Genomic DNA, 12,224 nt, shown 5'->3' on the forward strand with positions numbered 1-12,224 from the left:
CGAAGTTTCCAGGGCTCCCCACCCTCCCAACAGCTGCACGTTTGCACCATGGGTTTCAGGGTGAATTCTCAGCTGGGAGAGCTCCCCCATAATCTTCACATGCCCCCCTCCTGCCATGCCCGCTTTCGGGGAAACCCGCGTTTCTGTCTGTATAGGTAAGGAAACGTCTCTTACATTCTGCAGGGCATCCTGATACTGCGGCAGTGACGAGAGCTGTGACTCGGAGTGGTACGGGGACAACCCTTTCCTCAGAGTCCTCAGGTCCCCCGTGCTGGACTGCTGCAAAGACAACGACAGAAAACAGGACAGTCCATATTAATGAGAAGAAGGAAAGCTGTGCCCCTCCTGCTGTATTGGCTTCTGCCATGATCGCTTCTGCCCCGTGACCTATTCCCATTACTTCTCCCTGCAACAGCAGTGAGGGAACATTTTAATAAAATGCTTTTCCATGCCCACACCTGGAGGAAACATCTGCAAGCAGCTGGAGGTGAACCTTGGAAGGTCTACTCCATTAAGTGATACAGCAAGAACGTATTTTTATTTTACCCAAGTTCCTACATGTTCGTTAAAAACATTTGTTAAGAGGCAAATTAAAAAAACATTTTTAAGGCTTCAGACTAAATCAAAACCAGCAAAAGAAATCCACCAGGAGACATTTTCTGTATTTTTCTTTTTAAAAACAGCACAGGCTATTCCAACCACCTGCATGTGGAAAGCAACGAGAGTTTGTAAACAGTGCTACTGTGATTCACCTAAGCTTACAAAATGTGTGTGACAGGCACACCTTATTTGGTTATAAATTTGCATGCATCCACAGGTCTTAAACAAAATCAGATAAATAAAGGTAGTCTATATGACCCTAGAAACCAGATAAATGCAATCAGTAGTCTGCGCTCAAAGGGAGAAGCAGCACTGGGTGTCAAGAGCACTGAATAATCTCCCTGGGACAAAGTTTCTGCCTCATGTTATTAGTTCTCTCTCTCTGTGATTCTGAAATGGGACAGTCCTAGAATGAGAAGTTTCTCATTTATAAAAGTACACCCATAAAAAGCCAATACACAAGTACCCAAAACCAAAGGTCTGGGAGAAGATAGTATCTTTTTATAACCGATAAACACCCTCATTAAGTTTTCATATTTTGAAGAGTATCAAGCAGTGCACTGTCCTCTATTTTAAAGCTACAAAATCATGACCTTTTAGATTTTTATGCTCCATTAAGAGTTTTGACTTGCACTTGCTACAGAAATGATGTTTTTCTACTTCAAAAGAACCAAAGAAAAGCCACTGGTGCAATAAAATTTAACGGGAAATCTCATAAATCAGCTCAACTGTATATAAAAACCCCTCAGTAACCCCAAGGCCTGACCATAACCGAGACTTTGGGGACTGTGGCCGTGCACAGATCTCTGGAAATACGGGAAGTTCATTTCCATCTCTTGCTCTCATTCAGCAGAGAAGAACTGGTGCATTCAGAGTGGACACATCATTTTCTATCAGTGTCAGAAACATCTTCTTGTAGCTACATGGCCTGTTTTAGGACATGTTCAGCTTTGGTTGTATTTCAAAATGTTATTTTCCTAGGTTAAAACATCTAGTGCTTTCACAACCGTTCTGGTGCACTCACCCTATCAACTTTCCTTTTACAAGCTGTGAAGAGAAGGGCAGTTTTCAAGAAAGCCATCATGAGAAATGGATGTTAGTCGTCTATCACCCAGCCTGCTGGGAACTGTTGTGCCTCACATGGAGTCAAGTGATACAGAACGGCTTCAGCATACTGGATGTCTGGGGTTCCCTTGAATTTACAAGGTGGCATCAGAGAAGATCGTGGCCTGTATTTCTTTTGCATTTCACAAGAGAGAGTCAGAGACAGAAAGATCTGAAGGAGATAATCCCTTCTGAAGCTAAAAAGTGACTGCTGCGAAACTGAGTTTCCTCCACCGTGCCTGGGAGGTAAGTACTGTCAGAGGAAGGTTAGCAGGTCACCAAGGAAGCCGACGAGAAGACTCTTAGTTTACTGGCATTGTCCCAGGCACGTGATGTGTAGGGGCCTCTTGGTGGTTATCCTGAAAGGGCTTTACCCTGCGTGGTAACGCTTCCACTGCCCTGCTGCGTGCAAACTCTTCTTCACGATCGCACGTGCACGGGGGGAGAGCAACCTCCTGGAGAAGTCCCGACACTCTGCTACTCGCTCCTTTAGTTTGTCAGCCCAGGGGCTCTCGCACCCGTCCCTGACATCTGTGATGAATGGGCACTTGCACGGGCACGGGAAAAGCAGAATAAAACGGCAGAGCGAAAAAGTGAGGTTGTAGCCTCGTGCTGGAGACCCCAGAGGTCGCAGATCTCCTCGGAGGCTCTGCTCCACCCAGGACGTGCACTGCCTCGCCGGTGTTTAGAGGCCCGGGACTGCTCAGACTTTTGCAAACCGCACCGAGACTTGCAAAATGCCACGTGCTTATGGGTCACCAGGAGGGTGGAAACAGGCCTGGTGGACATTTGTTTGCCTCCCAGAAACTTGTTCTCTTGCCCCCAAATCTGAATGGGTTGGTCTACATTAGCTGTAGCCTGTGTTTCACCACACTACAGCCTGTCCCCACAGAAAGTCAAAACCTCTCGCTCACCAGAGGGAGTAAGGCACCCAGACCTAAGTCTAGTCAACACACAATATCATATTGCTGTGGCTTAAAATACACTAGTTTAAATTGATTTAATTTAACTGCCCTATGCTCCTGCCTGGAGCAAGAATCTGCATTAATTTCAATTTGACTTAAATTGGTTGAAATTGTGTTGGTAAATATACAGATACAGTCAAAACTCTGCTCTAACAAGTGTTTATAATGGATTAGTTCTATTGCTTTTTTTAAGCAAATCCCATTTAAGACAGCGCACTTGTGTGTGACAAAACTATTGTTAAGTTGTTTCAGTCACTGCTGATTATGAATCTGACCTAATGCATTTGATTTGATGGAAAGATTCCCACTGAGTTCAGTGAACATCAAAACAAGCTCTTAATTAAAGAAAAGAAAGGAAAAAGGAAAAAAAATAAAAGGAGAAGAAAAAGAAAAGATAAGACATCTAAGAAACAAAAATGCTGAACAGAGATCTATCCAGAAGAGGAATGAGGTATTTGGTGCATGAGATGGGTTTGGCAGGGCAAGAAGAATCCTCATCTGCCATTATTTATAATGCATTCATGCTGGAGATGGCCAAAGAACCACTTTTTCCTACCGCTGTCAGCTGGTAAAGCCAGTCCCTTTCATAAGCACTCCACTCAATGCAATTTTCCTTCTATATTTTCTAGAATTTGTTTCAAAATGTATCTTACTCTAATTATTTTTTACAACAGCCTACCAATCACAGTACTGCACTATTTATTTTCTTTGCACTAAAAACAAATGTGTACTTCTTCATCATAGAAGGAAAACTGCTTTTTCTTCCTTTTTTTAAATTAAAATGGTGCAGTGGCATGTATTCATCAGACCTCCCTAAACATTTACACATTCATTGGGCTTTGCTATCAGTGTTAGAGCTAACCAGGAAAAGAAAGTGAATCCCTCATTAAAAAGCAATATGACTAATGATGCATCAGAATGAGTAGCCATTACTCCACTTAAACCTAAATTAAAAATCCTGGTATTTGCATTGTCAATTCACTCACAAAATGAAATCTCTTATTACCTTACCCAATTTTCATTACTGAGATGTAAGTGGATCCCAAATTGCTTTTCTAGTCAGAATGGCATTTTAAAAGTGCAAACCCTGATCATCTCTGTTCATCATCATTGTTGGAGATTATCTCAATTGATGGGTAACATGTCTATAATAAATTACCCTTCAGGTAAAATCACTTCGCATTTCTGGAGTTTCAAGGAATTTATCAGCAAAATAATTTTCATCAGAACTAAAAGTCCATGGGAGAGTGCCATTGCGACTGAACTTCTATTGGGAATGTTTTCCAACCTGAGGAGCGGAGAGAAGGGGAGGAACACAGAAAAGGAGACCAAGAGAGAGCTGAGGAGACTCATAGTCAGTCTTTACTTAACCTGATCAAATTTACAACTTGCATGACTTGAAATACACCTGTCCCCAGCAAATGCCAACAGCTGGCCATTGACTACTTTGGAGTAGGTCTTGCTCTTTTACTCTGAATTTTTTTCAAGCACTATTTTCATCCAAATGTTAAAAAAAAAAGGAAAAGGAAAGGAAATAGAGAAAAATAAAGCATCTGCTGACTTTCACAGTGGTACGAAAGTGCAAGACCTCGCCAAGGTCTAACTCGGCATCGCTCTATATGGTGTTGCCTCCCTTTACCGGCCGATGAGCATCGGGACAAGCCTGCAGACCCAACACCTTCGCCTTCAGCGCAAACCTGTGCTACACACTGCCAATGCTGACAGCTCCGCGCTGGACCCTCAGACACAATAACTCTTCATTATCTGGAAATAACGACATGACATTTATTGCTAAATTTTTCAACTAGGCAGAACTTGAAGTGACCCCGGAAGATACTGTTCTTGGACCAAAGCCCAAGATCTTTGTCAGCCCTGTTACAAAAGAAATGGACCTAGACATGCCCCTCCTGGCAGGGAAGGGAGTTTTGCCTACTCATATCAGAAAAGAATAGAACCAGCAAATCAGGTTTTTAGTAAAAATGGACTGCAAACCCAACTTTTTCTCTGTCTAGAAAACAGAAGCAATTTGATCATTAACATGGGTGGAAAGTGGTAAGTATTTTCCATAAAAAATAAGTTACTGTTTTAAATCCTATAGATAGAAATTAAAGTCTTGGTGTTTACCAAAGCCTAAAATTACATCAAAAAAAAAAGAATCAACAAACACTTGTTCCTATCAAAGCTTTCTGTCCTGCTAGTAGGGAGGAGAAATGGTGGCCTCTGACTTTTTGACCTGATGTGCTGAGTGATTCAATTTGAAAATAACACAAATAACACAAGAAGATGGATGGTGTTTGTGGTATTTTAAGGTCAAAGTACTATGAAGAAACATTCATTTTCCTTCCCGTTTTTGTCCAGTAAAGTCAGATCAGCGCTGTGGCCATGTTGAACCAACTGTGAAGATAAAGTGTTGAAAACTTATAGACAAGTTAGACAAATTATCTTTTCTGTTAACCTTCGGTGTTACTTCTGCTGGAAGGGAGAAAAAAGAAGACAAGGATTTAATTCTGAAGCACTTTGATGTAACAAAATGGACCATTCTTAACAGAAATTAAATACAGAAAGACAGAAATTTACTTGACAGATATTTCTCAGCATTTATGAAAGAGATTAGCAAAAAACCCAGAACGATTTCAATTAGAATTATGTGCTGAAGTGACCGAGGAAAATTAAAAAGCGACACTGTCAGCTTCCAGTAATTCATGAATTAGCATTCAAAACAGAGTTGTTACATAAGTAGCCTTTAATTGAAAACACTATTTTCTCATTTTGTATAAGCTGTAACAGCCAAAAGCTGAACAGAGGTTAAAAAAAAAAATTAATCATAAATGATCAGTTTGACCCTGTGCCCTGCAGAAATATTAAAGCCTTTACAAAGGGTCACAGCTTCCCTTCTCCCCACGGTCTGCGGGGTCACCTTGGAGCAATTCGGGTGTCTACACGTGGCATCCAGTGCCTGCAAGTATCCAAGGCACCTGCGGGGCCTTGGCAGAGGTGATGAAGAGCTGCTAGAGACCTCCATCCTCTGCTGCGCAGTGGGAGCCAGGAGGGACAGCCCTGGTGGCACCTGAGGACTATGTCTGAGTACCTGTGATGCTGCTGTCTTCTTCACCTCTTTGTAACTCATTTGTAACCTCCTGCATTGTGAAAGCTTGCTCTCCTGGTCCCCATGCCATTTAAAAAAAAAAACCCAACCAAAAAAACCCAAACACACCAATTCGAAGGCCAGGAGTCCTACAAAGCCCCTTTTTGTTTACCTCTGGGGAGTCCCTTTATAAAGGGATGGAAAAATGTGTCCAGAATGAAGAGGAGAATCAAGCATACATGAGTCACCGATTCCCAGAGGACTGTCATTTTGGAGGCTTTATAGTAATCAGCTTCATTTTCCTAGAACGCAGACCCACTGGCACTAAGCTCAAGAGACAGCAGATTACACTCCGCACCACTTAAATGTATTAATATTAGATCTGCTATTCAACATAACTTTAGAAGAAATTATGTATCTTAACATGAAATGCAACTAGATGGAAAGGAATACTGTAAGGAACTCGATATTGGCAATAGAAGACACTCTTATTATAAGACACCAGTTCAGAAGATTTTCTTTGCACAAATGAATATGCCACACCATCACCCAGCCCTCAGAGAGACAAGCAATTTCCATTTTTTAGAGGTTACTCCACTGTTTTACGAAGTACAGGATTTCCTTTAGCTGTCATTTAAATATCAGGGTGAACCTGATCCTTAGCAATAGGGCAAAGGCATCCCATCCTGATCATGCAAGCCCATAAGGATTTGGGCTTGTGATTTGGGTAATTCTCTATATGAAAAAGTCTATATGAAAAAATGTCATTCTTACTTCATATTCTAGTTTTACCCCATAAATCTTGGATGTTAGATGGAAAACTGCTGAGACCTTGGCTTTTGATTATATATATTTGTGAAGAAAAAAAGAAGGAAGGTTTTATTTCAGTCCACTGGGTCAGGCTGCCCTAATCTTTATGGACTCTTGTACTGCCCATTACCTGAATTACTTGCCTGTCACTGTATATATAAATTCTTAAACCTACCGGCAACAACTTTCTAAACCATAATTGTTCCAGTAATTGAAATTGCCTCAATTTTGACACTCAACAACCCATTGTTTGCAACTGGGTAATTAAACGGAAGGTTTAGCTCAAAATCTTTTCCTGTTATTTCCTGCAGCAATTTAGCTAAAAGTACCAACTTCTCTTCAGGGAGGTACATGGCTTTGATTTCAAGTTGGTCAAAACTCAGATATTACTAACCAATGTCTTTTGCACAAGTACAGGAGGGAAATAAAAAATAACTAGGGGCATATTTAATACATTCAGACGATTAAAAAATGGAAATCGCCAACATTAGCATGTGAAAGAACAAGCAATCAGAGCCCCAAACAACCAGCAGCAATATTAAAAGGCAGCCCCCAGATCCAAGAAGCTGTTTGTGGATGCATTAGCTCTCTCTACCTTACTGAAATTTCGTGGCAAGCTGTTGCAGTCAGCCAGCTAGAAGGGAACAGAAGAACGTTACACATTTGGAAACTTAACAGGAAAAAGTTATTTTATCATTTTGGAAAAAAATCTTTCTTTACCACAGATGACCAAAATAAGCTGGTCTTACATGCAGCACTTGACAAGATAATATTATTACTTGAACTCCAACCCCTTTTCCCATATTAATGAATAAAGCCTGGCAGAACCCATTATTATCTCCACAAACGTTAACATCTTACTTATGCTGATTTAGAGCATGGTGACCCCACAAACAGCTGATAAAGCTTGATCACCTTAGTCTTCTTCACAACTGCAGATATTTTACCATACCCACAGAGATCAATGGCACTATCAGAACACAGCACTCTGTAAGAACAACCAGGCCCGGTATATCCTTCCTAAATCCAGCAGAGCAGCGATATTTTGCCAAGGTAAAGCAAAGCACAAACACATCTCAAATAATGTGAATGAGGTGCTGCAAAGCCCCTGCCTTGTGCAGCTCTCACACAGGCACCAGGGCAACGGCCCCAGTTTCTTGTGACCCCAAGCACCACACGTGAGTGGCCCTTTCAGGCGGCCTTGTGCCCCAGCAAACATCCCCTACCACACGACCTTGCACAGAGATTTCCTCCTTATCTCATTAATCCGTGTTTTAGGGACTCATGCACCAGGAAGTTAAGGGCTGGGCAATTTCACTGTGTGAAGCTAGCAAATAATTGAATTAAGGTTCAGTAATTGCAGTTATCACTACAAGACATATTCAAGCAAAAATAAGCTCAGCAAAGCACATATCTGACTTTAAGTATACGTGAAGAGTCCCATTAGCTTCAACAGCTTTTATCAGGCAAGCTGGAAATTACACACATGAGAGTGCAATAAAAAAATCAACGTATTTGATTTTGAAAGAACTCTGCAAATAAGAAAAAAAAATTAAGGGATGAGATTAAAACTATTTAACATCTTCCATGTCATGTAATAATATGAGCTTTCTGTAACAGGAGAGATTAAATTCCTTTACACTGGTTCATATCCCTGTCGTACATGCGGCATATCCAGGGATCATTCCTCAGACTGGTGACAAAGGCTTTAGAGGATGACGGTCTGCTAAGACACCTACTCTGCCAATTCCCTCTCCAGTATTCAGCCAGCAGGTCACAAGTGCAACCTCAGCCAGTTTCGTCAGTAAGGCCATTTTCAGTTGCTCATGTGGAATTGGAAATGGTACGACACTGAGAACAAGGTGCACAGCCCTTGTACAGCAGCACAAAAGGGAGCTGTAAGGATGTATTTGGACGTTGTGCCATGGCTGGATCTCAGCCATTCGAAAAACACAACGCAGGAACGAACAACCCCACTTTTGCCTATGCTCTGACTTCCCCCTCACATCACGAGCTGCATTCATACAAGCTGGAGGGGCAAAGCAGCACATTTCATCTGGTTGCAATGGTGACAACTGGAATTTTCTATTGTCAGGGGAGCTAACACTTTGGGACAGGCTTAATAAATAGCAGGAGACAGTCAGTAAGAGGCTTAGCAGATTTTGCCATGTAAAACCACTCTTGGAAAAATATTTTTATTAATATCTCAGTGGGGCACAGGCAATAAAAGCAGTGCAAGTTTCAAACCCCTCCATTCTCTGTAGCAACTGAGGTAGGGAACTTTAGTACATTGTTAATATTCAAGACTGTATGCATTTTCTTCCTCTTGTTTTAGATCAGCAGAGAAAGATCAACCCCATAACTCATGGGAGACTCAGATAATCAGCTCAAACCAAATTGCAGTATATAATTATAATCACACAACTGGCAGGCTTTACTCAAGAGAGAATATGAGCTGGCACAGCTGAGATTCAAGCATCACAGCCTATAACCCAAACAGAAATGCAGCTCAATAGTTAACAAAGCCAAATGGAGCTATAAGCACTGACATTTGGTGCAGCCCCAGTCTGGTCTGTGTCTCCTATGCAATAAGTTTAGGAGTCTCAGACTAATGGAGCCCATCCATGGCTCATCAGCACCAAAATCAGTCTCTTCATTAGGGACATGAATGGAGAAGCTAAGGAATGCTGCCCCAGTTCCACCAGGCAAGCAGATGTAGATGTAGTATTACGCACACGACTAAACTCACTGGACCATCCCCTGAAGTCACCTTTCATTTTCTTCTGTCAACTGGACTCCAGGCAACAAGGCCAAAGGGAACCACCGCACCTAATCCCAAAAACGAGGGAGCTGGGAATGAGGAAGGCAAAGACCTGAATCCCCTTCCCATAAATCAGAACGGGTCCCTTGCAGGCTTTAACTAACGCTGGGACCAAGCTGGCCGAGGGCTCTGCTGGCCTCCTCTCTCTTCTTTTGAACAGTGCTCAGGGCAGGATGGACGCCCAAGCCCCTCTCTCCTGGAAGACGACTCAGATGTTCAAAGCTCTCTGCTGAAACAGGATTCGAATAGTCGGGAAGAATCAGTTACAACCAGTCTTAATTTTTATGAGATAGTCTGAATATTCTTTAAAAGCCTCCTATAAAGATTCAGATTTGCATTTTTGGCCTCATGAAAAGCAAAACAAAACTGAACATTTTGTCACAAAGCTACAGTTTTGGTTCAAAAGCAATGAATGATTAACATCCTTCCCATAGTTCCCCAAGCTGTTTTCAGATATCAGACACTGAATTTTTCTTGAGCTGGTCTTGAATTTGGCATCGAACTTATTGCAAAAATCTGGTTTTAAGCCTCTGCAGCTATTGCTTAGTTTCCCCTCAAAACATTTTTCAGTCCTTCTCAGATGGACTGATCACTGAGAATCTGCTTCATCATAGCCTGATCTAACTGCAATTAAGAGCTTTTTCCCTGACCCTGTCCTCATATACAGAAAAAAGTGGAATCTAGTGAAATTATTACAAAGCCAGTTAAGCACAGGATATGACTAAACCCACATTTCACAGCTGGAGGTTAAACTGAGCCTCATTAAACCCAATGTTCTTGCTTACCCGCAGCAGAAACAAATGGGGCATGGCAGAGATTTGTGTGTGCGCCTTTCTGACACTCACACTCTTAGATAGAAATTCAGCTCCAGTCCTTCAAAAATTTTGAGTTAAGTTGCAAGAAATTATATGATCGTCTCAAATTCCTATGATTCAATAAACACTGTTTTTCTGTCTATCTGCTATTAGACTTCTGGTTTCAGAACTTCTTGAATTATACTTCCTAGGTTTTTGGGGAACTCTATTTGTATGTTCCAGGTGGCATTCTCGTAAACTCCCTTGATTCCACAGGTGACAATGCCCATAACACACAGTTCACCATCCAGCTTTCATTACAAGTTGCAAAAGCTCCTTTCTGTCATTGATCCTGCTTTTTAGACATGCTCCTACCTATGAATGAGAGGTGAATACCAAGAGGATATTTATTTTGGTAGGTAGCAGCCCAAGACCCTTATGTCCCAAGTCAACAGAAGGAATTCCATTGTCTTAAAGGGCTTGACAGTATTTTGGATGCAAGTCTGAGACCTCTTTGCACTGCTCTTAGAAAACTGTACATGTCTTATTTGCAGATAAAAAACCATTTTATTTAATAAGTACATATTGTTTACTTAAATGTCAGGTCCACTTATTTGATAGAAAATTGGTCAGATCAGTCGTGTCATTGTAATTCATAAAAGAATGAGGTGAAATGAAACACACTTGGACATAGATTGGTTTTGCATGCTATGTTTTCTTGAAGCTTCTGCTGTCACAGCTAAGGAAGCTGCATTTGGGGGATTCTGTTAACATTTTTTGCATTTACGCAGGTAAGCAATGCAATGCAATTACAGGCCTAAGTCAAAGTTTGGAGAGTGGTCTCAGGAATGGTCTCATGAAAGGTCTCCTCAGAGGAGGTCTCATAAAAATCTGGTTCTGCATGAGCTGTACTGCAAAATACATGGAGTCCTGTAGAGAGTCTCACCATTGACTTGAAAGAAATATTTGGATGAGGCCCCAAATACGCATCTCCTTTTTGATTAGTTAAAATTAATATGCAGCTAAACATTTAAACAGCACATAAAAATGGTAATATAGTAACCTAGGGCATGTCCCCTTCAGTATTCTGAATTTAAATGGAGACCAAATGCACTGGAAAGCTTTCATGTCTGAATTGCTCTCTATTACAAAAAAATCCAATTTCCCTTGTGAGACCTTAAATTAAAGCAATTGCACCTATCCCCTTCACACACAAACAGTAGGTAGACTTTGGGGAAAAAAGACAGGTTTGTAATTTTGTTCCACTCGTGGTGAGCATGGGCAATGCTCCTGGTGCAAGCCATGGCCTCACAAGAGAACTCTGGAGCCACAATACAAGGAGAGACCCAAACATTAAGACCCTAGAGCAACTCTGAGAGTTGAGGGGCAACTCCACAAGCATGTTAATGGCACACTTGGCACAAAAGTGACTGATAATAAAACAAGAGGAAATTGCACTCGACTCTCCTGGACCCAGCCAGCACATTGTGGGCAATTTCTTTTTTTCCTCCACACTCTGCTCTTCAGGAAGAGATCAAGATCTCCACTGAACGGCATTTACATCTTTGTTCTTTACAGTACTAACAACTCTCAGGCTCTCTTCAATCCTGGGATTCAGTTTCTTCTCCCCTCATTTTCAGAACAATATGCTAGAAACTGCCTGCTGAGTGTATGTTTGTGCCAAGTTCACATTTGGCTAAGAAGAATTGAGGCAGCCTGTAGATGTCCCTACCATGGAATCTCCTAGCTCAAAAACCTCAGCTCTGTTTTAATAGCAGTGTTTACAGGCATTATTCACTATCATTTTACTATCTGTACAGCTACAGCCTTCTTTTAATTCAGGCCAAGCATGCAATTTCTTAAAAATAACACTAAGCACAGTTTTCAAGATCTTCCAGGGATGCTCTAAAGATCTTCCAAGGATATTCTAAATCCCAATCAGCTAGCTGGCAGATACTGAAATGCTATGAAGTGCTGGTAATACTGAAGTCTACTGGCGATTTTAATTAAATAGTCTGATGTTCTTCATAAATCCCAAGGGTTGT

General features: G+C 41.4%; 1 protein-coding gene across 1 annotated transcript in view; it reads right to left on the reverse strand.

Moving 5' to 3' along the window:
• CCDC85C (coiled-coil domain containing 85C) overlaps positions 1 to 12,224 on the reverse strand; it is a 114,388-nt gene that overhangs the window by 27,100 nt on the left and 75,064 nt on the right. Inside the window, exon 4 of the mRNA XM_049828941.1 lies at positions 175 to 279. Coding sequence (XP_049684898.1) covers positions 175 to 279 — 105 coding nt within the window. The remainder of the gene's footprint in view (positions 1 to 174; positions 280 to 12,224) is intronic.

This window comes from Accipiter gentilis, chromosome 25, assembly GCF_929443795.1.
Source record: "Accipiter gentilis chromosome 25, bAccGen1.1, whole genome shotgun sequence".
NCBI lineage: Eukaryota > Metazoa > Chordata > Aves > Accipitriformes > Accipitridae > Astur > Astur gentilis.